Source organism: Parambassis ranga, chromosome 9, assembly GCF_900634625.1.
Source record: "Parambassis ranga chromosome 9, fParRan2.1, whole genome shotgun sequence".
NCBI classification, from domain to species: domain Eukaryota; kingdom Metazoa; phylum Chordata; class Actinopteri; family Ambassidae; genus Parambassis; species Parambassis ranga.
In genome coordinates, this window is record NC_041030.1 from 18096052 (window position 1) to 18121456 (window position 25405).

A 25405-nucleotide genomic window follows, 5' to 3' on the forward strand; every position below is an offset into this window, starting at 1 on the left:
CAAACTACTCTTGCTGGCTTCAGTTGGATTTTGGATTCTGATTGGTGGTTTTGTGACATTTGACTCCAGATTTCTATGAAGCATCTAAGAACAGCTTCCTCTGGAGGTCTGCCCAGTCCTAGAAGAACACTAGTTGGACCTTAATCAGGTTTTAAGTCGGTGAAACACTCAATAAATCTAGAACAAAAGGAGCTACTTTAATGTCCCATTGACCAGTTTTAAGAAAACTGCCTCGGCAGCATCCGCCGTAGTTCACGTTGCTGTTTGGGTCAAGCATGCACACCCAGGATGTATGGATAACTCTCTCCATTTTTCAATAGAGCAGATTGAATCAGAGGGCAGCATCCTTTTCACCAGGTGTGCCAGGATGATGGTATCTGAGGGGCTGCCGGACAGGTGGACTATGTTTTCAGGGATGATGGCTCTGGATCTAAGGGAGCCAGGGGAGAAGGAAGGGCGTGTCTTCTTTAGGATGCGAAGGGCGGCAGTGACGTTTCTTGGGTCAGTGGGTATGGTGTCACAAGGCGGTGATTTCCACTCAGCCAAAGCATGCAATAAGTCTGAAACCTAAGAGCACAACCACAAGCAATAAAACAATAATACAGCTTTTATTAGATCATTTTAATAATAAAACAATTAAACAGTAATATATGTGGTCTTTTAGTGACAAGAAACTGCCATTAAGAGTCATTTATAAGGAGCAGAAATTGCTGAGTTTGAAGGCAGAGCTGCAGCTTCTTATTACTGTTACATCTGCCTGTGCATTCTTACTGAAGCATCCTCCATCCCTGCGACTTCAGAACAGGAAACAGTAAAAAGCAATCTTGACCTTGACCTGAGCTGTGTAGGAAGGTTTAGCTGACACAGGAGTGGTGATGCAACATCATTACCTGCTGGCAAAAGTCAAGCTTCTGAAGGCTGCAAAGCAACATAAGGGGTTTAAAAATATGACTTTCCCACAGTGCTAAATGTAAAGCTGCCAACATCAGTCAGTATTTAATATGAGCAATGAATCAGTTCATCACCAGGCTCTGCAATCTCACTTAATTACAGTTTGATCTGTGGCTCAAAAATTGCCAATCAAAACTAAATAAAAGTGGTTTTGATGGGTGGTTTAGTTAGTAAAAATCACAATAAATACATTTCCAAACATGAATAGAAAAGATAATACTGCACATCTTTCCTGTCTGTCTGTTGGTCAGTCGTCTACACACCCACAACACTGACATAAATCCTGCTTCCTTTAGTCCAGAAGACTCTCTGCTGTCAGAGTGTTTCTTGTTTTGACTCTCCATGACCCCAGGAAACCTAAAACCACATAATCACATAAAATGCAGAAATGGTAAAATATTATTTTTTTCAGAATTCTCTCCAGAGGTGACAGTTACGCCTCTTCCTGTGGTAAACTGCACATCTTGAACTGACCAATGAGCCGTCTCCATGACAACTGAGATAAAGATACTAATGACTGGTCAAAATCTTAAAACACCAAACAGGCTACATCACTGGACTTATCTATTTTATTTATTACTTCATATGTACACAGACGTATTGCACAGGTTACAAATCTTAAAGAGCACACCATCTGTACAAACACAAAGTCCTGTCTTTGATCAAGCAGAAACAAACAGCAGAAACCTTGTGGACTCTCACGTGAGGGAGACATGTTTTGTGCGTTTTTTGGGATTTTGTTTTGTGCGTATATGTATTGTTGGAGGGATTTACATTCTTTATATTTACACACAGAGATAAATATATACGTTTCAAAAAAGACTTTACAAACTGATACAGTTTCAAGACACTCAAACTCTTCTCTATTTGCATACTGCTGGTACAGGACGCTGGATGATAGCACACTGATTTTGGCCTTTTGAGGACTGACATCACATCAGCTCACAGCTTCATTGAGCATTTTTTGGGGCCTCCTTGTACCATTTCCTCCTGCAGACAAGACACGGTGGGATTCCACTGACTTTCTTAAAATAATGTGCGTACATGTGTAATATGGCAACCAGTGGCTAGATGAAAAAAAAAACTTTGTTCTCTGTAACCCTTTAAGGTCCTAATATTTTTAATCGCAGAGCTGAGACTAAAAACAATATCAGAGACATCTGGATGAGTAATTGTTTTGTCTACACAAATTGTATTAAAATCTTCCTCTTCACGCGTAGTGTGTATGAGTGGTAAGCAGGAAGAAGCAGTGGTAGGAACTCAAGGGTGTCCACATCTCCTTATGTCCAACTTCCTCATCAAGCGTCTCTCAGTCTTTAAAGATGAGACAGGGTTTGGAGTAGAGAGGGTGCGGGAGAACGGAGATGCTGTGACGCTCACATGTTGAAGCTTTCTCCACAACCACATGTGCCCTTGATGTTGGGATTGTTGAACACAAATTCGCTGGACAACTTTGACTCCACAAAGTCCATCTCAGTTCCCAGGAGGGTCAGCTGAGCCTTCTTCTCTATAAACACCCTCACACCTGAAAAGGTATCAGAGCAGAAACATTACTAACCTAGTGACTATAAGCCTGATGTGCTACAAACACATAGTTTGAATCCTGTCAGGATGGATTTGTGATCATTCATTAGGTTGTTGACTTGTTTTAAAACCCAAAAGAAATTGCAAACACACCATCCTTTAGCACCTTCTAGTGGTGGAACAGTGTGTAAACAGCATACATGACACAGCTTACCATCCTGCAGCACTTCCTCATCAGATTTCTCTTTCTCCTTGGTGTAGTCCAGTGTGTAAGTCAGCCCATTACAGCCACGTGTTCTCACTCCAACCTTTAAACCAATCTGATGAGAAACAAAGAGCAGGTTAATATCCACTTAGTTCACTTTAACACAATAATGTAAGAAGAATCAGAATCAGAAATAGAATCATGTTTATTGCCATGTAAGTAAAGAGGTTTCACCTTACCAGGAATTTGCCTTAGTGATTGGTGCATATATAAAATGTATAATATTTAACATGAAAGGAATGCCTAACCTGCCTTAACACACAAATGACTGTTTTTACAATATTACTGTAGGATTATTAATACAGAAGACTAAAGAAAAGACAGTAGTACCATTACAAAAGAAGGAGAGAAGCTGTATTTTGATGTTTCAGTGAACGACGGTTGCATCAGTTACTCACATATTCTGGTTTGTCCTGCAACAACCACCTGATCTTGTTCACAGCTGCAGGAGTCTAAAGCAAAGACAACAGAGAGTGAAAAGTTAGAACTGATGTAAACAGTTAACAGAGAAAGACACTGTGCTCTGTTGGGCTGGTTTAAGTTTCTAGCCCTGTTTTCCCTCATATAATAAGTTTCAGAATTTAGCACACACCTGTAAAATAATGAAATAACTTGCCATTTCACAAGTTGTACTGGAATTGAGTGTATGAAAGTGAAACATGTATGATTCTCATGTGGAGGCATTCAGGAGATTGAGGTGAACCACGGTGGCCACACAGTGCTAATCTCTTAAACCCTTAAAAGTCTGTGTGTGCAGCAGATTCCAAATGTACAGTACATCCCCAACTGTGTCACAGCCTGGACTAGTTCCATAACTATACCAGCATTTATTCATCCTTGTTTATAAAGGCATTTCTAAACATGTATGTTTATTGTGGTTTCTGAAAGGTGACAAACAAACAACATCTTATGAAACACCATCTGCCACTGCTTCAGTGTCCGATTACATGACTGCCTTTATCAACACAAACCACCATACAAACACATTATCTTGCAGCAACACAGTTAGCAGACAGGATCAGCTGACACCCATAACAACTAGCTGCACTGACGGCTTGCTACACATTTGGGTGACTGTAAAATTGAGCGGTCAGAAAAAAATTACCTTGACATGATTCATACCCCTCAAAAGTTTAGTCACCTCAACAACACAGAACTAAATTAGGCTAAATGCAACAATATAAAACAAGTGACAGGCAACTTTCAGCAAAAACAAAACCGGCAAATAAAAGGATATATATGTAAAATATAAAAGTTTAAATATATCTTGTCATCCCATTTAAACATGTTAACTAAAAACTCTAAACAACTGACACGAGATACAATCTAGATACAATGTAAACAAACAAAAACTGCTATATTTAGCAACAGCTTGTTTAGTTTAAAGTCTACTGTCCAATAGCTGGAATGTCCTATGCAAGCAGAAGCGGAAAGAGAAACTCACGGGACTTGCACCAACTAAGTTTTTCAAACTTCAGGTACTTCTTGGTCCCTACTTCAGCCCCTCTCTTAATAAAGTTATAAATTAACCCATTATAGTGCATTCACATACTAGTTAGCATTCAGACTGTATGTATTGTCCTGGGTTTTTAATCTCTTGAGACCTGGTGTTTGCACTTGAATTTATGCATTTTTTTTTTATTTCTGACCCACGTATTAAATACTCCAATATTAAACACGTGGGTCAGTTCATTAGTCACGATCTGGACGGTTGCAGTATGTGTATCATGAGATTCATGTAGCATTCTGGTAATTAACGTACTAAAATTCAGTTTTTCTGCTGTCAGATTCTCTACTTTACAAAAACGGACACGTAATTTAAGTATTTATTTTGTAAATATAAACCATTTGACCAAACCAAACAGACCAAACATTGAAACCTTTAGCATATTCTAGAAGAAGCTAGCATGTATGGCTTGACAATAGCCTGTATATGCGTGTGTTGCATAACTGGCTGTATTCTTAATTATCCACCATTGTCTCAATGTAAATAATAAAACATGTTTTATAGGTATAAAGTAGTTGCTTCTTTTATTTCGCTGCTATTGCGCAGTTTAAAGAACACCAAAGTCGATGGTGGCATGTTACCAAACAGCCGCTTAGTTAGCTAGTAATGTTAACATTAGCTCAGCCTTACGTCACATTTGTAGAACATCCCTAATGTACACATCAGCTAAGATGCACTCCCTTAATGTGCTGTGTGGGTATATTACGACAAAACTCACCGGAAGTTTTACACAGGGATGTTCTTAGTGTAACTTTGAAGTCGCAGATAGCTAGCTTAGCCAACTTACACAACAACAAAACGGTCACACTTCCAAGCGTGACACTTTTAATTGTAACATACTGAACGGACAAAAACTTATCAGCGCCAGTTTAGAATTTAAATAAGTGACTTACCAGTGTCAGTGCGGCTCTTGTTGGTATTATTTTTCTTTTGCTGACCGCTCGGACGGTCGCTCGCACTATGGAGGCAGACATGTTGCTATAGTTAAAATCACAACACAGGAGTGCGCAAGCGCGTAAAGAAATGGCACACGCCCCCAAGGGCGCACTTCACGCGATGATTGGCTGTTAGCCTGACAGATCGACACTTCAGCCAATGGCGTTACGGATAAAGGTCTCACCTTCTGTTGCGTAACCTACTTGCGATACTATATTAAAAAAGTCTGCCTGTTCCATGTGAAAATGTTTTTAATGCGTTACTCTTAAGGTTTCTTTTGAGTTCATCTGTATTATTTACTTATTTACTTACTCTATGTCCCATGAAGAAACTCTGCACTGTTCTACAATGTTTAAAAAACAAACACATATTCCAGAGAGATCTATCTTTAGTTTAATCAATCTTTTGAGACACAAAATGGATCATAAGCCAACCTTTCCTGGCAGGATCAGGGTTCCTTAATACCAAAGTAACTCTTCCATTTTAGTCCATTAAAAGAAATACATTAAGGCTGGCGTTAAAACAAATCTAATTTAAAAACATAATTCTGATTACAACACCCACAACAAATAGTTTTTTTTTGTTATAAAATTCTGCAATGTTGAGATTACAATAAAGCAGTCTTATAATCAAATTTGAATGAAAAGCAGGTTGTCGAGACATAACTAGCAGCAACAAAATTTAAGGGTGCTCACCCTCACAGTGCAGCTACCATTCTGTGGCACCATTATGAAGGGAAGCCTTTGTGGCAAATAAAATACATTTATCTCTCCAATGAACCGATTGAGATTTCTTCTAGTTTGAGAAGTACATGAGTGCAATGTTAGCAGCTGCATATGCCATAAACTGGAGCAGGAACATTTTTACCCAGCTCTCACACACTTACTAATATGGGGGGGGGTCATAAAATACATGTGGACCTGCAGATCCTGAAAAAAAAAACACTACAGATATTTCTTTAAACAAAAACACATATCACAGACACAGTGCAGGTGATGAAGCTGCTTTCAGGGTTGAAGGGGAGAGATATATATTGATGTCAGTGCAGAAAACAGGGCAGAATTTAAGAAATACAATTAAAACATAGGATCCTGGCCATTGCAAAAAGTACACTGCCTTCAAAACTGTAATTTTTTTTCCTTAAATCTCAAGAAATATTTTTACAACCACTATTACTGGGAGTAGGTAGGAAGTATTAGTAAACCAGCTGACTTTAAAATGGTCTGGATTTTCTAACTAGCTTAAAGAAAGAGACAACATACCATCAGCGACTGTAGCAGCGTTCAGCCAACACCTAAATCTTACCTGACCGCAAAGACAGCCAAAACAGTCAATTTGAGTCAAGTAAAAGCCAAATACATAGTATGTTGTTATCAAATCTGCAAAGACGTTGCTTGAAATATGGGTTTGGAAAAACCTGGCAGCGTAGGTAAACAAAGACATGAGGTGCATGTATAATGGCTTGTCTTGTTAAAAAGAAACCTTTAAAAATCTCCTCTGAGGAGGAGAACATCAGGGGAAAAAACACACATAAAAAGGCCCTATTTGGCTTCAAGTCAAGGCGTCCTGGCTTTGGCTTTTAATGGGCTCTTATTTGCCCAACTGTACCATTCAAATTTAAGGGTTTCTGGACTTGGGTTTGCTTTCTGCCTGGACAACAGTAGAGTCTTATGGTCTGTGCATCCACAGCTGCGCCTTATTCCACTGGGCTCTTCCTGTGACCCGAACGACCCAGATTTCGACAGGCTAAGCTACCTGAAACACAACAAATATATAAACTGTCAGCATTTATTCCAAACTTGTTTTATACCTCAGTGGTTACTTTATTATGAGTCATTTCATACGCATGAATTAAAAAATTGTGTCATTCTGATAAACTGACATTTGTATTTGCTTTATTTGCAAAAAACACAAGTATGGTCATTCATGTAATGTGTTGTTTTACGTTATAAACAAAAAGATAAAAAAAGACCAAAACACTACACATTAGACAAAACAACAAACAGTGTGCACTCCAGGATCCAGGAAAAGATGGGAGAGTCTGAGCCCATTTCAAAAACAGCATGGTCTTATTACCACCCACCAGCCCTAAACAGACCCAGACCCAGAATACAAAAAAACATCATCATGGGCTAATCCTTCTATTCTGAGATGGCACAAGTCTACTGACTGATTCATTTCCGTAATTAATTAGCTCTAAACTGATCAATGCTTCAGTGTCCCTATAAAAAGTATAGTGCATTAAAATACCTGCTTGTGGACTTAGTATCACATTTTGTTGTTTTCGCTTCTTCTTCTCTTCCGGTATAGGTAAACCCTACAAAAAAAGAAAACAAAAATAATGTTAAATGGGGCAGAGGGGGTTTAAATAATATTTTAAAACACTATTTGCGGATGGAAAACAAACCTGCTTCTCCTTCTCTCTCAAATTTCTCAAGTGGACCGAAGAAGAATAAGAAAAGTTTTCCATCTTCACATTACCTGTCAAACAATTATGTTGTTTAATCACAGTGAAAATGTCATTTTACAAGTGCTTACTAATGGAAAAAACAAAGTGTGTGCAGACCTGCAGGGTTTCTGTAGAGCTGACAGTCCTTCTTGATGTGGGCACTAGATCCACACAGGAAGCAGCAGCGTGTCTCCAGTGCATCTCTTTTCCTCCAGTGTTCACTCTTGTATCTGAAGTGGTCCTTGGCATTATCCCCTGCGTCCATTTTGTCTTGCAGGTGCTCTGAATCCCTCCTGTGCCTGGACCTGAAAAAAAAAACACAATGTAAGTGATGCAGACAGATATTGAAGCAAACACATACAGTGAGAGATCAAGACATGTACTGTGGTTACACCTACCTGTTTCGCATGGGACAGTCTTTCATGAAGTGGCCAATCTTGCCACAGATGCGGCAGCAGCGATCATTAGGAGCCACTTCCCCCTCAGTGAGAACCCCAGGGTCAAAGAAATACTCCTGCAGGCCATGAAGACAAATCAAAGTCAGTGCTGTGACACCTGCAGCAGATGCAGTGTCTGAGGAGTGAATACTCACCATCTGACTGGGATACACAGAAGGGAAGACTTTGACTGGTGTGCCAAACAGTGTTCTGCCATTAATGAAAGCCTTCATGATGAAGTTTGTCACTGTTTTGAGGACAAGAAATGACATTTGAGAACAAAACAAACACATGTCAGGCCACAAATAAGAACATATAAGGAAATAATCATACTTTTCCTGGACAGCCCAGCGCCCAAATTATGATTCAGGTCAAATGGATCTGTAATATTATCAGGATAGAAAGAAGACAAGTTAATGACCAGATATTTCGAACAGCTAAGACACACAGAGAGGTTTTCTTGGGCCTTTTTGAAAACGTCACAGAAGCTGACCTTCAATGACGATGTATTTGGATGTCCACTGCTTGTTGAAGGTGGTGAGGCGAGCATGCTGTCGGACACAAACCACATGCTCCCTGAAGTCGAAATCTTCGGTGTAAAACCGGAGCAGGCCGAGCCACAGCTCCCCCACTGTCTCAGTGTTCTGTCCATACTGCTGCCAGCGGCTGGGCTGCAAGGGGAAGAGGATAACAGCGACGTCATTAGGAGACAGTGTGATGTGCATATTCACCATAATGTTTGACAAAATGCTCACCAGTGTTTTTAAGTCATCAAAGAAGTACACATTCCAGCCATCGACCAGCACTTCAGGCTTTTTCTTTCCATCATAGATCTACAAATAAGCCAAACGATAATGTTAGTTGCATACTTGCAAATGTAATACTGTCAGATTATTTAGACATGTACTTGGTACCTCTTGCAGCACAGGGATAACTGGTGGGTTTCTTTGCTGTAGGAAGAACAGCACCATGAGGGTATAAGCATAGGATGAAAGGCTGCCGCGAGACGCATCCCCAATGTCGCACATCTGTGATGGGATGGCAATAAACATGGTGGAGGTTATGGAGACGAAAACAAAAAAAAAACAAAAAAAACAACACAAGAGTATAAACACTTAACAAAGACGCCTTGGCTGGGAGTTTGTAAAGCAAGCCCACCTTGGCAAAAACCTTCATGACGTAACAGAGAATCTTCACTCTTCGGTCAATGGCAGCGTATGAGGCTAGTAGGTGGGTGTTGTGCAAGGCCTGAAAGGAAACAAGATTTGCCTGAGATATTTTACACTTGCACTGGATAAGATGACGATGAGGAAGAAAGAGCCCTTAGTTACCAGTGTGTTGTAGAGACTGATGTCTCCCTCCAGGCCGGTGCGAACATGGTAGAACTTCACTATGGGTACTTTTGCTGTAGTGATGGGGAGGATGTTCTTCAGTCCTGGTGTGGAAACAGTTTCATGACTTATGGTGTCACATTGATGGAAAATATACCTAAAATAACCACTGGTATCTTGTGCTCATTTGACCAGCTTACCTGGATGTTTCTTTAGCAACCTCGCCAGGCTTTCAATTATATTAATGCAGTCAACATCCTGTGGTGAAAAAAAAGACCAGATCAAAATACACCTCACAATTTAAACATTTAAATATTTATCCATTAATCACAATTTGTTTTCAACTTGTCAATCATGAACAACAACCTAAGAGAAGTACACCAAAACATATACACACACATGTACTAAGTGGTGCATTCAAGTAAACACTGAAATGAAATAAATAACTTACATCTATGGATTCCTGCCCCTCCAGCACCATGCAGATGTCCAGGTCACTCTGTCTAAAGCCAAAGCCATTTTTGGATGATCCGAATAGTTGTAGCCGAGCCCCTGTGTATCAAAAAAAGATTACAATTAGATTACAAAAGATGACAATTTAACGGATGCTACAAAGACGGTTTACCTTACCAGCAAACTGTCTTCTGACAAACGTCTCCAGGTCTTGAAGAATATGATCTCTCACACCCACTTCTAGTTCATCAGGGGCGAAATCACCTGACAAAACAAAACTCCTTTGATTGATGCAGATGCTCAACAGAATCACTTGATTCGATGGGCACATCAGATGAACATCATTGGTTTTAACAGTAAACTAACAGCCAGCAAATCAAGCGTAAATAAAGAACAGCTCTTGTAAACCAATTCCAAAACAACTGTATTATTAAACACTACACAGAAATTTGAGTGTGTCCTCCGTGCTAATGATTTAACTTCACACATCTAATCACGATCAGGTGACACTCATCAAGTTGAGCAAGCACAAGCACGAGTTGGGCACATTAGTTAAATCCGACTCCAAATTTAAGATGAACATATTCCTGCATTAGGAGCCACTGGTTAATCCTGAAAAAATATATATATATAGTAATCACAGGCCTGGAAATTGTCATCCATTTACTATCTTGTGATTTAACAAATCTCAAAATGTATAATGCCATAAAATAAAAAGAAGGTATGTAGGATGCCAAAGTATAATGCCAGAATACTCACTGTAGCACTGCTCACAGACTTTGTCAAGAACACCGAGAAACTCTGGTGTTACTGGAGGCAACGGATCCAGCTGAACTTTCTTGAAATCCTCTGGACAATCTTTCTTCAGATGACCATCACGCTTGCACAACACACACACGGCCATGTGGGACTGTGAAGTGGCATCAATAAGAGGTTAACTCCAAGTTAAGTGACCACAAAATCACTTAAATGTTGTAGGAAGAGTGAAATGAAATGTGGAGCTGGGTGTACCTTTCCTCTGGTAAAAGCTTTCCGGGTGAACTCGTATGACAATCTGCTCTGGTTCTGGACTTTATTTTCTGAGCTCTCATCTTTAAGTGTACTCTCTGAAGTTGGAGGTGAAAGCCTGACAGGTGCCATCTCCCCCTCTTCTTCCTCTTCCTCATCCATTGAGCCAGGTGTGTCCAAATCTGGCCCCTCCTCATCAGACAAGAGCTCCTCCCCCGAGATCTCGTCCACTTGGAAAATCTCTTCATCCTCTGTGGTGAAGCTGTCCAAATGTTGTCGGATATGTGCTTCAACATCAATATCTACATCCTCGTCTTGTTCTTCCTCGTCCTCCTCATCCTCCGAGAGACTACTTTTCCCCAAGTCGACTTTCTCTTTCTCTCTCTCTCTATCTTCATCTGAGTCACTGTACTCTTCAACTTCCTCCTCTTCCTCGATAATGCAATCAGAGTCTTCAGGACCGTTTTCTACATCTTTGGACTGTGACTGAACACGGAGTCGACTTAGATCTGACAAGCATGCATTCTCTTCACTCAAGTTCTTAGCATTCGCTCCTTGGACAGGACCCCGCTTTGCCTCTTTCTTGTGATTAGCAGCTTGCGTGCTGAGTGGCAGTGCAAAGTACTTGAAGGTAGTTTTGAGGCAGTGCAGGATGTACTCATACATCTGCTGGCTGTTCACGGTACGAGCCACATTTCTCTTCGCTGCAAAAGGGTCTGAAAACAGAGCCAAACAAGAGCACGGAAACTTTTTACTGAATGAGCTCAACAGGAAATGTTAATCATGGATTTTTCATCCACAGAATGTCAAGGCAGCAACATTTTTAAATCCATCAGAGCAAAAAAACAGCATTAACAGTTTTTTTAAATGACAAGAATTGATCGAGAAAGTTCTGACCCTCAACAGCAATGCGTTTTTTTGGCCAATCCTTCATCTCTCTGGAAAGGACAGCACTGGTCCGCACACTGATTACGTTGTCAGCCATATTGAATTCCAGTGAGTAGAAGCGAAGCATTTCAACCCAGAGTAGCCCTACTTCCACTGTGGGTTGAGGGCTCTGAAACACCAGTGGAACCTGCAAAAAAACAGACCACATCCAAATGCGTCACCGTCACTTACAACACATACATGTACCCTAATGTGAATACTAAGCACAAATATTCATGTTCACAGCAAGGTACAATATAGTTTTTCATGTTCAATGCAACGCTATAGTTTAATGTGATGCTGAAGTGCAAACTCACAGAAGCTAAGAATGAAGCCATTACACTATATTTATATTTTGATGCTTACCTTCCCCTTAACAGAGCCACCCTCCACCTGCTGCGATGCTTCTTTGGAGGAAGGAGTGTAGGCCCAGTGCATATATCCATCTTCCACATGTGTGAGATTGAAGTCTGTCAGCCTGCCCAGTGAGAACATCTTTACCTAAAGACCATCAGATACTAAGGTTAGTTTTCCATTTAAAACAACAAGCAAGAGCAGGATTACAACTTCAAATACCTTCTTACTTATATATTTCAAGTTTTAAATGACACAAAAACACACACACACACACCTCTTGGTTTAGGTAGGTCGGCAAGAGAAACTCTTTGCGCTTTTGTAAGAAAAAGATAACCATGAGGGCAAAGACGTACGGTGGCAGCCCACCTTCTTCTGCACGGTCGATCTCACAGATCTAAAAAAAGAAGAAAAAAAAGGAAAAACATTTCAAAACTGTTTGTACTACGGCCATGCTTACTAGTTGCCTGTTTTATGTGAGAAATTGGTCAAAGTGGAAACATACTTGGGCCCAGCGTCTGAAGCCCACCACTAGTGGGTGGAGGAGAGGCTCCCTACTGGCTAGAGCAGACAGATAGGACGTAGTCTGGAACGCATTTTCATTCCCCGCGCTCACTTTGCATATCAGGCCGCTGCGGAGGACAATGACAGTGTCAGATTTCAAAGTTCTTGATGCAATTTGATAACAGTAACTGTGTTTTTGCATGAAAGCAAATAAACCTTAGTTGCTTCATAGTCACCCTTACTGCCTCAACAGTTACAGCTACTCAAAATCCCAGCATCTGTTTCTGAACAACCAGTGTAGATACACACCTCTTCTTCTCTGTGCAGATGACCACAGGTACCCTGGCATGAAAATCTGCTTCCAGATCGACGAAGAGAGCTGAGAACAGGACAAGAGAGGTTTTTTTCTATATACATTTTGTAAAAAAAAAAACACTTAGTTAAATAAATAAAGTGTGACTCACGGCTCACTGAGAGGCTCTCTTTAACCAGCAACAAGACATCTGGCTGATGCATCTGTGAATACATTCCATTTCAAAGCCTTTACACAACATAAATACAATATAAAAAAGAACATGTGAATGTGAATGTGATGTGCAGCACGTGCAACATCCACAAATCAAACATTGTGTATGTAATGTGTCACTTTTTGCCCATGACACTGTAATAAAACAATATTCACATTATCAAACTTGCACTGAGCTACTCACATGAGGCGGATACTGAATATCAATGTTCACATCAGAACCCTTAAATCCAAATTTAGTGCAAGATGATCCATATAGCCTGAGCCTTATTTCTATAAAATCAAAAAAGGAGAGTTGTGTTATTTTGAAACATTAAAAAACAGAATAAAAACAACAATGTGCAGATACATTTAAATTCACCAAACAAATATTTCCTTTTTTATGTGTCTTACCAGGCAGGACGGACAAAAGGAGGTCTTGCATGAGAGAGACAACATTTTTTCGGCTCTCCACATCCTGGTCATTCAGTCCATGTTCCTCGACAACAGCCTTTAATGCTGCACCGACTTCACTGGCCTGCTCTGGTCCAGGTAGCAGAATCTCTGTTAACATTACCTGCTCCTGCCTTTCCTGTGAATACAAACAACAAGCCAAGAGGTTCAGGATTTCCATGCATTAAGAGTACCACTGGCCCTAATGATGATTGTCAGATGATGGTCAGAGTAATTACATAACCGGCGACTGACTAAGACCATTACTGACCTTGGCCCTTTTCTTGTGCCGCTTGTCTCTGATATGCCTGTAAGCATCAGACAAAGATTCCAGGAGAACATCACACAGAGTGCAGGAGTAAAGTGCATCTGGGTTGTTATGGGGCTTCTGAAACAGATGTTATCAAACAAAAATCATTTTATTTTTTAACTAAAACAAGTCAGTGTAAGAAATATGGAAACTATATGGTAACCAGAGTCTGTACCTTCTTCAGAGGGTAGATCCCCTCCTTGTTAAGCCGCCTTTCAGGCTGCCGTACACCTTGGAGCTCTTTGGCAGAGACTGCAGATTCTTCAATAACAAGACCTCTGGTCTCTTCAGCAAAAGGTTTCTTTTTGTTTCGATTTCTCCGTCTTCTCCCTTTAAAAATAACAAAAAAATAATAAGTGTCACAGATGATGCAGAACAGTAGGTACTTACAGTCAAAGTATCACTGCTTCACACAAGTTTACAGGAGCACAAAAGTGATGAAAAAATCACTTTCTGAAAAATGACTAGGATGACATCAACATACTTAATTAATATCCAGTATCCTCACCGGCTTTTTGACCACCATCATCCATGTTCTCTCTTCTCCCCTGCTCCCTGTCCTCCTTTGGACCTTCTCCCTGGGTAGTCCTCCTCCAGTGCTGCTGCTGCGGCTGTGAGCGCTCTCTCCAGTTATCATCTCGATTCCAGCTACTCTTCTCAGGACCGGGGAACCATCGGAGGTCATCCTTCTGAGAGGGGCTGTGGCCACCTCTGAATCCACCACCAGGGGAGTGGCTCAGTGGCCCCAGTCCCCCCTTCTTAGGGCTTGCCCAGTATTGCCCACCCTGGTTCTTTCTGCCCTGCTGACCTCCCTCTGGTCTTGAGTTTTGTCCCCGAACATGGTCATGCGTCCTCCAGGTTTCCGCCTTGTCTGCACCTGATGCTCCTTTCTCTCTGCTTTGCCTAGCCCGATAAGGCCTGCCCGAGTTTTCCATGTTTCACTTATGTTACAACTGCAAGATGGAATGTTTAGTTAGTGTAGAGGCAGACATTATATTACCAAAACCAAAAAGATTATCTGCCTGGCTGCTTTGTTTTGTTTGTAAAAGTAGCGTTTGCCATTTGGTTGTGACTGCAACAGCTCACACTTTTACTACTTGTCATGTAAACCAGACCAGACTGTGGTTGGACTTTGCAGCTGAGTGAATGAGTCATATTTAAACTCTGCGCCTGCTTTATTTTCTTGACCCAACATATATCTCCCTGAGAAATGAGTAATTTTTAGAACCATAACACAGTCTACAAACTCATATATACACAATATTAATCTGATCGCGTAGGAAACGGACGCTAACGCTGACGCTTTACATGTCATTAAACAATATCACTGTTCAGGTGACTGATGTAAATTTAACAAATGTAACATTAGCCGACGACTGAAGGTGCTCACATAACGGGAACAGCAGTCGTTTAACCCGACTACCTGAGTTCACAAGCTTGTTATGGCATGGTGTTAGCGAAGCTAGCTTATTAGCTTCTGCTTGCCACGGTTCTTCTTCCTCTTTCTGTGTGTATTATGGCGTCACGTTTGTAGTTAACAAGTCAACATATCAGTGCTAGCAGTAGCCACATTTACCATTAGCAATTGCTGCCTCGTTGTTACAGCGATGCTAATGTTAGCAACTCAATATTTTAGCTTGCTAGCTAAAACATCAAGCTACATAACAACCAACAGCTAGCGTTGCTGTTGTTTTACAGTTTTCTTTTATTAAGCTGTCCAACCTGCAACTGCGTTCAAGGCAGCCACCAGTTAGATGACAACCACGACTACCCACGAAGGAAATAAAAGTCATTTAAATACCTCTTGTGCGTGTGTAGAGGGCATGTTTGAAACCTTGTTCAGGTCTGACTTGGCATGATTCCTTGTCCTGAACTGGAGGAGTTTGAAAGGTGACGTACGTGCTGACAGGCTGCCGCTTAGTTCCGCCCCTTAAAAATAAAATAAAATAAAATAAAATAAAATAAAATAAAATAAAATAAAATAAAATAAATTAAATTAAATTGGCCGGCATTCGTGATTTGAAATACCGGGCAAAGCATCAACATATTATTATTTTAATTACTATGCTATTTTTAAGTAGTAGGGAACACACATAACATGTGCTAATAATAATAATAATCTGTTATTTTATAGTTAGTATTTTACATATATAGGCCTAATATAGCACATAAACCACAGAGAGCAGCAGAAGCAATAACATATGGTTAATTTGTGGGCTTATTAATTCCTGCATGGAATTAATGATTGTTTAGCCTCGGTTGCCCGGAGCTACAAGAGAAAGGTGAGGCAGTCAGGTGACGTCAGTTGCCCGGTGAAGACCCCGGGAAACTGACGTCGCCCCTGACGTCGCCGCCCCCCCCCCCCCCTCCAACTCAACATCCCTGCCGCTGCTACTGCTCAAGGACCTGATGTCAGTGATGCACAGCCCGTGTGGACTGATGGTCTACTGCGCTGAGATGGTGTCATATGCTGTGAACGGTGAACGTTCTCAAAGTGTTCACAAACGGAAACGCATGGACGGAGCCGCGTCCCCCTCGGTAGAAGCGCTGACACCGGCTCAACAAAGACAGGCAGCCCGGCACAGAAAACAGAAACTCATGTCCAAACTGAGTGACTCTGGTTTCGAGGAGGATTTGATGTCCTCGCCGATTCCATCCCCATTTCGGACAGACGTGCCTCCTCTCCATCCAGACCAACAGAAGCCAGGACAGCTGTCCTGCTGGTACCTGCAGTATGGGGACATCGGTTTCAAGATCCAGAGAGAGAAAGAGGCGCAGTTTCATCCCTGCAAAAGCCTAGTACGCCAACCACAAGTAAGACTTGTAGAGTAACTCACAGCACTTCTCAAAATATTCAGGTTGTCATTTAACATGTTTCAATTAAACAAATCTTTTTTGTAAATGTAAGATTTTAAAAATGTTCATATAAATGTAAACTACCCACAACATTCCGCTGAATAACACCACAGCAATATGAACAAAAAATGATTTATTTTGTGTTTGTGTGTATTTTATGCAGCAAAAATAACTTTGTTTTTTTTTCAAAGATCAAAGGTATACCTTTGATGACGTCATTGTTATTTATTTTTGTATCCTGAAGTGTTGCTGGATACATTTTGAGGGTTACAGGCTGGAATTATTAAATCTGATTCCAGAATAGGAAAATAAGCGTTTACTTCTGTATGTAAAATAGGTGTTTAACAACCTCCTAAAATCCACCAGAATGCAGGAAATGAAACATTTTCTGGGGGATCACCCCCAGACCCCCACCTCTCCTATATTAATAGTAATCATAATAATAATAATAACACTTAGATTGTATTTCAATTGAAAACTGAACACCACTGATGATTGTATACAATTCTATACAGCCAATGGGTTAATAATCACATGCAGAATAATCAGCTTTGTAAATGTTTAATTTGAATATGTAATATGAACATATCAAGTTATTGTTGCATTATTATGTGAGTCAGTGAAGAATATTTATTTTGTAACATTATAAATGTATCCTAAAGTCAATATTTTTAGAGACACTTAATGAGCATTATGCCATTGTGAGCATTTTAATTTGAAGACTATTAGATTTTTGCATGACTTGACTTGGGACTTGCTTGAGTCTCATCACATTGACATTGACATTGAAATTTGCTTGAGACTTGAAGGTTATGACTTGAGACTTGCTTGAGACTTGCACATGAGTGACTTACTCCCACCTCTGTGTGGAACTCATGGATCATATGTAAAATCTTTGTACCAGTGCTGTACTGATGGTTCAGTGTTTGTCCTGCAGCTGACAGAAGAAGCTCGGTGTACGCTGGTCAGCTGGCTCATCCAGGTCCACAGACACTTCCGTCTGTCCTTTGAATGCTGCTGCCTGGCGGTGAACATCACGGACCGCTTCCTGGCATCCACACCTGTCGCCGCTGACTGTTTCCAGCTCCTGGGTGTCAGTGCACTTCTCCTCGCCAGTAAGCAGGTGCGTCTTTGACTGTACTGTTGTAAGAGCAGATGTTGTGTTTCCTTCACCAACCATAACCAAAATCCTCCTGTTTTTCTGCAGGTGGAGATGTGCTCACCACAAATCAGCCATCTCTTGTCGCTGTGCTGTGATGCTTTCACAAAGGAGCAGCTCTGCAATCTGGAGTGTCTCATCCTGCGCCGTCTTAACTTCCGCCTCGACGCACCCACCCTGGCCTTTTTCCTGGACTATTACACCAACTGCATTGAGGCTGCCCAGCTTGTGCCTGAGAGCACATGTGGTGACAGGTTTCAAAGGCCCAGGCGGTGCAGCCACCTGGCACAAAAAGTGTGCGAGTTGACTTTGGCAGACTATGCTTTCAACAAATACCCACCATCTCTGACTGCTGGCTGTGCACTGAGAATAGCCAGCAAGTTACTGAAAACTGAACAAGGCCTTGCTGCTGTCCAGTCACAGGAAGACCAGTGGGACAGTTTTGTGAATGATCTATGCACAAAAGCTGCCCAACCTCCTGACAGCCCTTTGGCAATGAAGGATCACTCCTTTGCTGAAGATCAAGCAAATCTGGCCGCCGAATGCAAAGACAACCTGAGGCTGCTGGTGTCACTAAACCAGGAGGCACTGGCACAAATTGAGTGATAGAAAAACGCTAAACTGTAGATATTATTTAAGGTTTCCTGTTTAGGGTGGAGATGAAGGAGAATCTCATGTATACCTCATTTACAGTCAGTTGTTTGCAGCCAATGAATGTTTTAAAACTTAGTGTTATTGTTTTTATTTATCTTACTGTATCAATAAAGCATATAATAATATTTTTCATAATTTTAATACAGAGGCATTATTTTGTGTATATGACTGAAAGTGACACCTTTGCAACCAGTCAGAAAAAATTTGCTTTGACGTTTATTATAAAATAAAGTGTCTCCAATGAAATATGACATGATCATTTAATTTGGATTGACCTTTTATGGTCACATGCCCTTTGAAATAAATCTGTGAGGATCCCCTTTTCACATATAGAATATAGGCAGCTTCACTGGATACAGATCTGACAAATAGCACTAAATGATTGCTCTGAACTGCTGAAATGTGTCAACTACATCCATCTAATGAACCACTCCACATTAATGAATAGATAGATAGATAGATAGATAGATAGATAGATAGATAGATAGATAGATAGATAGATAGATAGATAGATAGATAGATAGATCTATCAACAAAAACAATAAATACAATAAACAAGCAAAAACTCTTTTAAACACATACACGCACATGGCAGCAACAAAAGAAGAAGAAAATGTACATACACACACATAAAGCAGATCAAAGAAGATAAGAAGCATAAAAACACAGTTAATGTAACTGAGCAGTTTGCAATGCACCTGTGATGATGCTTTAGTCCGAGCACAGCTCTGACAGCTCTGTGAGGCTATAACAGCAGAAATAAACTGTTTGCCTGAAGGTCAGTAACATTTGTTTTCACCTTTGGCTGCTTTATTTGAACCAGAACTGTGCCAACAGCAGTCTGGTCAATTGAGCGGGGGCTTTATCTGATAATCCATTACGCGTGGCAGCTCGACCTGCTGACACAGTGTCGACCACACAGCTGCATTCAGCGTTAAGAACCAAGTAGCCTTACTTTTGTTTGTTTACCAACGGAGGCATGTGTCACAAGTGTTTACTGAGCCTTCTGCTGTAATTGCCCCTTTTTCTTTTCCACTTCGTGTTAAATGGGGCAACAAGCCAACTTTAAGCAGCCCAAGGTTGGATATTTTACGCACAATGAACAGAAATTACGCACCGATGTGTCTTTATCTATTACACTCATCCTAATAAAACATTTTTTAATAATTAATAAACACATAAATGGGCTTTACATTTAGCCAGCCTACCTAACAACATTGAATAAATCGTGGAAAGGTTGGGAATATGTGGCCCCCAGGCAGGCAGGTCTGCAGCAGGGAGCACCTGCTGTAATGGCGCCGTTAATGCGCGCTCCCACTTTTTACACTTCAGACCAGAAAACCGTTAGCCTGCACCACTCTAATCTCCGAGGACGCTGCCACTCCCTGGAGACCGAATAAGTGCGATTTGATTGGGTTGAAGTATGAAACCGCGGCACAGAGAGTCACAGACCGGGAGAATGTCGACTATATCAGCTTCAAATCAAATCATGTCCCCTCAGTGCTTCAGACTGAGCTGAACTCATCATGGACATGCACAGAAAAGCTTTTGGTGCTTTTTGTCCAAATCAAATGGGCCAGCGGGGACGGAGGGCTGCAGTCAGCAATAAGGTATGACATGTTTCTCTTTGCTGTGATGCACAATAAACCTATTTGCACTTATGACTTAAACATGTTTTCACCTGTAGGATCATCTGCGTGTGCCAAGAAGCAGCAGTCCCGTCACAGTGTACGTCGAGCTTCCCTGCATCATTGAACAAGGTGTGCGCATCTCTGACCTAGAATTTGCCTGCTTACAAATCCAAAGTCTCATGCTGTTTATATCTGTGTTGCAGCTTTTTCAGCTATTGCATGGAATGATTTGGAAGACTGTGCGTCTGCTGCTGTGAGACGGGAACAAGACTCCTTTGGATCTCAGGTGAGAAAATTCTGTCCTATCTCTGTGCCACCTGAGTGTGCGTCACGCCTTTCTGGTGCAGTAGAACTGCAGCGCTACTTCACTCCCCTGCGCTGTTAATGTTTGACACGATGTGCTGGAATTCTCCACGAATGGCGTTGTAGTGCGCTTATGACACGCAGACTACAAATTGGTCAGATCACACAAGTTTTGTCCGCGCACTGCCTCTTTGGCACAGATCACTGTGCGCTCATTACGCGCTGGAAATGAGCACTAAGACATATTCGCCTGTAAAGACACATTTCCCCGATTGGTGCAGGTGGGATTTTCAGGTAGATCTGAATGATGGATTTATGGACAAATTATTGCATAAATGCATAAATAAATGTGCTAATGTTTAGTTTTACTTGTACACAGGTGAATGAATCTGATGCAGATGATCAAGACTTTGGAGATTATGCCCTGGATTTCATTGCAGGTGAGAGATGCTGCCACTGTTCATCATCCACTGAGTAGAACGTGAAGATTCCAACAATATCCCTGGTTGTTTTTCTCCCCCTGCCAGACTCTCCTGCCACATTGGAGAGTAGTCTGTCTTCAACTGAACTGGTACCTTTTCAGGGATATGTCATTCCTCCCCTCACCCCTCAGCGGGACTTCTGTCCAGAGGACAATCTGGTTAACTCATCCACAGAAATGGACAAGACTCCTGCCCAGGATGAAGCTTCCTGGCAGGGCATGGCTGAGTGTCAACGAAGGGCACTAGGATGTTCCGTAACAGTCAACAAACAGGTAAAGCCTTACTTCTTCTATAACCTAGCATTGATGACAGTGATCGACACCACACAATAAAAGGCCATGTTAACATGTAATAATGTTGTATTTGATTTGACCACATTCTGGTTTCAAAATTCAGTAAATTGTAAATTTTATTGGGGTTTAAACTACAAAAAACATCTTATTATTCCACTTATAGGTGTATACATACTGTATGAATTGGTTGTACAACTGCATGACTGAGCAGCCTTTGCTTTGTGTGTCTGCAGCTTCATGAGACTCTTCACAGACAACAGGACAAGATCGACTCCCTGCAGGAGAGAAACCTTCACCTGAGGCAGCTGGCCAGTCGGGCAAAGCACCTGGCATCTGTGCTTGAAGTAAGTGACATGAAGACACAGCTCTATCATGTGTGAAAAAATAAACCCTCTTGCAGCCATAAGTTATGTCTAATATTCACTTTACATATTTCAGAAATTGATGACAGTCAAAGACCCAAATATGAAAGAAGCAGTGATGCCTTGTGGAGGGAAACCCTCACTGAGTCCCTGTAAGCGGCAGCGGCTGGATGAAGGATATGAAACAGAGTCCTCGGACTCAGTGGAGGACATGCTGAGGGACGTCAGCACACGTTGCAACGCTGTGCTGCACACAACGAGACCGCAACAAGAACCAGAGACTATACGCATGCACGGTGCATTCTCAGGCCTGCAGACATCTGTATCCAAGGAGAGCAGCTTGACTGCTGATGCAGCTGCAGAGAGCATCACTTCTTTCAGAACCCCCATAAGAGAACACTGCACCATAAAGACTCAGGCACTTCCCCACGGTCATGCATTCACCTCAAGGACTCAGCAAGGTGGATACCGCTTTCGCTGGGTACCCAACCACAGCTGAGACGCATCCAAGGTGCCATAAATCTGTGCAAGACTGGGAGGAACTGTCAATGCTTAACTGATAGTGGTATCTGTAAATGATTGAATGATGTCTACCTCAGGTAGCTTGGAAGCTAATCAGACAGAGGTGGTGCTCAACAAAGACATAATACTGCCCAAAGTGTTGTTTACATTGTGTCAATGTATATATGTTCATTTTGGAAAATGTGAAAATTCTTACAAGACTGCAAATAAAAAAAATTTAATAGTGTCAAATGGTGTACAATGTTTTATATTGCTAACTTGAAGGGATAATTACATCTGAAGGTGACAGTTGTCAGTGTGAACATTGCTTATCTATCTATCTATCTATCTATCTATCTATCTATCTATCTATCTATCTATCTATCTATCTATCTATCTATCTATCTATCTATCTATCTATCTATCTATCTATCTATCTATCTATCTATGTTACCAAAAGTATATGGACACCATGTGCAACTTGAATACATGGGTGTGCTTTTACTTCAAAAGATGGGAGTCATACGTCTCCTAGTGTTTGCTTTATTGATTGATTGTCCATAATTGATTAGTCAGTTTTGTGGACTAACCAGTGGAAGATGTCCTGTAAATTTCCAAGAGTTTAAATCGAGGCAACTGGACTTATAGATCTTGGAAATGACTATGACCTGGATGAATGAGAGCATCCACAGATATATATATATCCTGAAAATGTTCTTGTTTCCAGACTAAATGTTCCAGACATGGTGGAGCATATGGGGTTTTTAACATTGTGGAACTTTGTGTTTGAATATGGCACAAACAATGTCAAAGAAATGATCTTCTTGTCTCAATGTACAATGTCAAAAATACCCAAATTTCCCTGAGGGACCTTCCCAAAGGGATTAATAAAGTATATTCAATTCAATTCAATTCAATTCTATTCTATTCTATTCTATTCTATTCTATTCTATTCTATTCTATTCTATTCTATTCTATTCTATTCTATGTCTGACCTCATCTCAACACATGCTAAATGGGCTAAAGGCCAGCATCAAGTACATTGGCTGGCTGTCCACATACTTTTGTTCATGTGTTTCCTCAATGACCTGATCACCGTTAACCATTAAAATTCCTGCTGCCAACGTCAATCAAACACTCCTCTTCACCTTCTGTAACAACACAAACCTTCACGTCAGCTTAGCTCGACATCCAGGAGTCTGCTTGAGCCACTTTTACTGCAAATGCACGTCATGACCTCATGCAGCAGCAGCAGCAGCAGCAGTGCTGGAGGAGGGGGAGGGAGGGGGAGGGAGGGGGTAGCTTTGTTTAAGCTGGTAGTGACACATTTGACCGGTTAAGCTGCCGCGAAACTGCAGGGGGAATAAAACTGGAGGGGAAAGGAAAATACAGACACACAATGAGTTTCTAAGGTGACTGAAGCCAAACCAGGAGGGAGGCTGCAAAGCAGACGGAGTGCAGCGGGAAAGAAAATACATGCATTTACTTTTTCATGTTGAATGGTGGAGGTTTAAAGCATTCTGCAGTTAATGAGGAAATTATATACTATATATCTGATGCAAGACGTTTTAATAAAGGAATAAAAATCATTAATTGAGGCCTGATTAAGCAACATTATGGTTTAACGAACCAATAGTGTTGTTTTGTGGAGTAAATTGGCCTAAATTAGGATTCTATAATTAAGAATGTGTTTGTTTATGTGTGGCTAAATTAAATGGATAAATTCAACAATAACAACAATTAACCCTCACTGCTCTGTGTCATTGAGAGCACGCACCTGTCGCACAGTTCCAGGCTCGAGCTCGGGCTGTGAGCGCATATGGAAGTGGCAGGTGGCGAGAACGTGCGCCTGCTCGCGCCGTTCAGCCCACTTAGCGCCATGGAGCTCGTGATTAAATGGTGTGGCCCGCGGAATGCACGCACTTTACCCGCAAATACACCGCGGTTACTGTAACCTGGCCATCCACAGTGTTTATTAACACAAACTGATATTCTTCTTCTTCTTCTTCTTCTTTTCTTTTATTATTATTATTATTGTTATTATTATTATTATTATTATTATTATTATTATTATTATTATTATTATTATTATTATTATTATTATTAATAATAATAATAATAATAAGAAGAAGAAGAAGAAGAAGAAGAAGAAAGTTTATTTTATTTTACTGCAAATACAAATAAAACATTTAATTTAATTAATTCAATGACAAATAGTGTCTTATTACGTTTATCTAGCCAGTTTTTATTTTAGAGTTAGAGCTATATAATTGCAAACACTAATGTTTATTATGTTTTTTTCTGCCTATTAACTTATTATTATTACTTATTAATTAAATAATAATAACATTTTTTTATCAACATTTTTGTTTCTTGTAAGTGATTTAACACATTTTAATTGCTTTAAATTGACAGGTTTTAAAGGTTAAATACCTGTCTTTGTAATTTACGTTTTTTCTCATTTTTTTAAATCGTATTTTCGTCAGTCAAACGTCATATAGGCTGAAAAATGGCCGGAAACGTGATAAACTGTGTAAACTGACACCATCCTAATTGAATAAAGTGAAGTTTGTCTGTGTTTAGGTCATTAAGTAATAAGACGCTTTTAAACATGAACGCGATGCATTTTTGTTTGTTTGTTTCAAGTGGAAACCAGGACGCGGAGGGAATCCCTAAGCAGTCATTGAACCGCCAATAGCAGAGCAGAGGACGGTGCTTCCCGCTCCGCTGTCCGCCCAGGGGAGAGTATTTAGGAGCGGAGCCCGAGCAGCACAGGACACGACAGGTGCAGCCGGCATGACCCGGCCAGTCCTGCAGCCTCAGGATGGGGTTTTTACTTGGGTAATGGGAGGTGAAGACGCAGCCGGAGCTGAGGAGAAAAGCCTGGCGCAACACTTTGGTGAGTGAATGATAAAATAATTATTATTGGCAGGTTGTGTTTCACTTTTTGACCTGTTGCTGTTGCAGCTGCTACCAAGCAACGACTCCAAACTCTAAACACAGGACTTCAGAACATGTAACCACGACACATTCACCTAAAATAACCTGTTTCTGTGTCTGTTCATGATCAGGAGGATGCAGAGGGATTGTATAGGAAAGAGGAGACACTGGCCCTTCAAGGTAAGACCAGAGAAAACTCTGTTAATCTGCATTAACACTCAAATACAGGGTTAAGTGGCAGCTCAACCCAAATTGATACAAATATTTCTATTATTATTGCACATATTAATTTTAATTCAACAAGTTCTTT

At 40.8% G+C, this 25405-nt stretch overlaps 4 protein-coding genes across 4 annotated transcripts; 2 read left to right on the forward strand and 2 right to left on the reverse strand.

The window, feature by feature from the left end:
- Positions 1 to 1502: 1502 nt before the first annotated feature.
- isca1 (iron-sulfur cluster assembly 1) lies at positions 1503 to 5248 on the reverse strand. Its single transcript, XM_028414496.1, has 4 exons — positions 5141 to 5248; positions 3139 to 3192; positions 2690 to 2795; positions 1503 to 2476 (listed from the first exon to the last, which is right to left on the reverse strand). The coding sequence occupies exons 1-4, from the start codon at positions 5219 to 5221 to the stop codon at positions 2328 to 2330; spliced, it is 390 nt and encodes a 129-aa protein (XP_028270297.1). The 5' UTR covers positions 5222 to 5248; the 3' UTR covers positions 1503 to 2327.
- Positions 5249 to 5553: 305 nt separating this feature from the next.
- Positions 5554 to 15808, reverse strand: tut7 (terminal uridylyl transferase 7). The gene is made up of 29 exons (XM_028414394.1): positions 15716 to 15808; positions 14423 to 14867; positions 14090 to 14244; positions 13876 to 13992; positions 13566 to 13743; positions 13357 to 13445; positions 13111 to 13162; positions 12956 to 13025; positions 12648 to 12774; positions 12420 to 12539; positions 12155 to 12289; positions 11759 to 11936; positions 10865 to 11577; positions 10613 to 10763; positions 10031 to 10117; positions 9852 to 9952; positions 9601 to 9658; positions 9401 to 9504; positions 9228 to 9317; positions 8984 to 9097; positions 8825 to 8902; positions 8563 to 8740; positions 8403 to 8450; positions 8225 to 8316; positions 8031 to 8146; positions 7750 to 7937; positions 7591 to 7664; positions 7434 to 7500; positions 5554 to 6938 (listed from the first exon to the last, which is right to left on the reverse strand). The coding sequence occupies exons 2-29, from the start codon at positions 14847 to 14849 to the stop codon at positions 6880 to 6882; spliced, it is 3966 nt and encodes a 1321-aa protein (XP_028270195.1). The 5' UTR covers positions 14850 to 14867; positions 15716 to 15808; the 3' UTR covers positions 5554 to 6879.
- Positions 15809 to 16353: 545 nt separating this feature from the next.
- On the forward strand, positions 16354 to 18535 carry ccno (cyclin O). Its single transcript, XM_028413996.1, has 3 exons — positions 16354 to 16728; positions 17708 to 17893; positions 17978 to 18535. Exons 1-3 carry the CDS (start codon positions 16354 to 16356, stop codon positions 18533 to 18535), a joined length of 1119 nt encoding a protein of 372 aa, XP_028269797.1.
- Positions 18536 to 19828: 1293 nt separating this feature from the next.
- mcidas (multiciliate differentiation and DNA synthesis associated cell cycle protein) lies at positions 19829 to 22153 on the forward strand. The gene is made up of 8 exons (XM_028413997.1): positions 19829 to 19841; positions 20099 to 20193; positions 20271 to 20343; positions 20418 to 20500; positions 20897 to 20957; positions 21045 to 21271; positions 21526 to 21636; positions 21731 to 22153. Exons 1-8 carry the CDS (start codon positions 19829 to 19831, stop codon positions 22151 to 22153), a joined length of 1086 nt encoding a protein of 361 aa, XP_028269798.1.
- Positions 22154 to 25405: the final 3252 nt, after the last annotated feature.

Coding starts and splice junctions, on each gene's coding strand:
- isca1 (XM_028414496.1), bottom strand. CDS start 5,221: ATGTCTGCCTCCATAGTGCGAGCGACCGTCCGAGCGGTCAGCAAAAGA. Junction 2,796..3,138: donor TGCAGGACAAACCAGAATAT/GTGAGTAACTGA, acceptor GTTTCTCATCAG/ATTGGTTTAAAGGTTGGAGT. Junction 2,477..2,689: donor TGAGGAAGTGCTGCAGGATG/GTAAGCTGTGTC, acceptor ATACCTTTTCAG/GTGTGAGGGTGTTTATAGAG.
- tut7 (XM_028414394.1), bottom strand. CDS start 14,849: ATGGAAAACTCGGGCAGGCCTTATCGGGCTAGGCAAAGCAGAGAGAAA. Junction 12,540..12,647: donor GCTTCAGACGCTGGGCCCAA/GTATGTTTCCAC, acceptor TTCTTTTTTTAG/ATCTGTGAGATCGACCGTGC. Junction 12,290..12,419: donor CGACCTACCTAAACCAAGAG/GTGTGTGTGTGT, acceptor GATGGTCTTTAG/GTAAAGATGTTCTCACTGGG.
- ccno (XM_028413996.1), top strand. CDS start 16,354: ATGGTCTACTGCGCTGAGATGGTGTCATATGCTGTGAACGGTGAACGT. Junction 16,729..17,707: donor GCCTAGTACGCCAACCACAA/GTAAGACTTGTA, acceptor TTTGTCCTGCAG/CTGACAGAAGAAGCTCGGTG. Junction 17,894..17,977: donor TTCTCCTCGCCAGTAAGCAG/GTGCGTCTTTGA, acceptor GTTTTTCTGCAG/GTGGAGATGTGCTCACCACA.
- mcidas (XM_028413997.1), top strand. Junction 20,194..20,270: donor GGGCTGCAGTCAGCAATAAG/GTATGACATGTT, acceptor TTTCACCTGTAG/GATCATCTGCGTGTGCCAAG. Junction 21,272..21,525: donor CCGTAACAGTCAACAAACAG/GTAAAGCCTTAC, acceptor GTGTGTCTGCAG/CTTCATGAGACTCTTCACAG.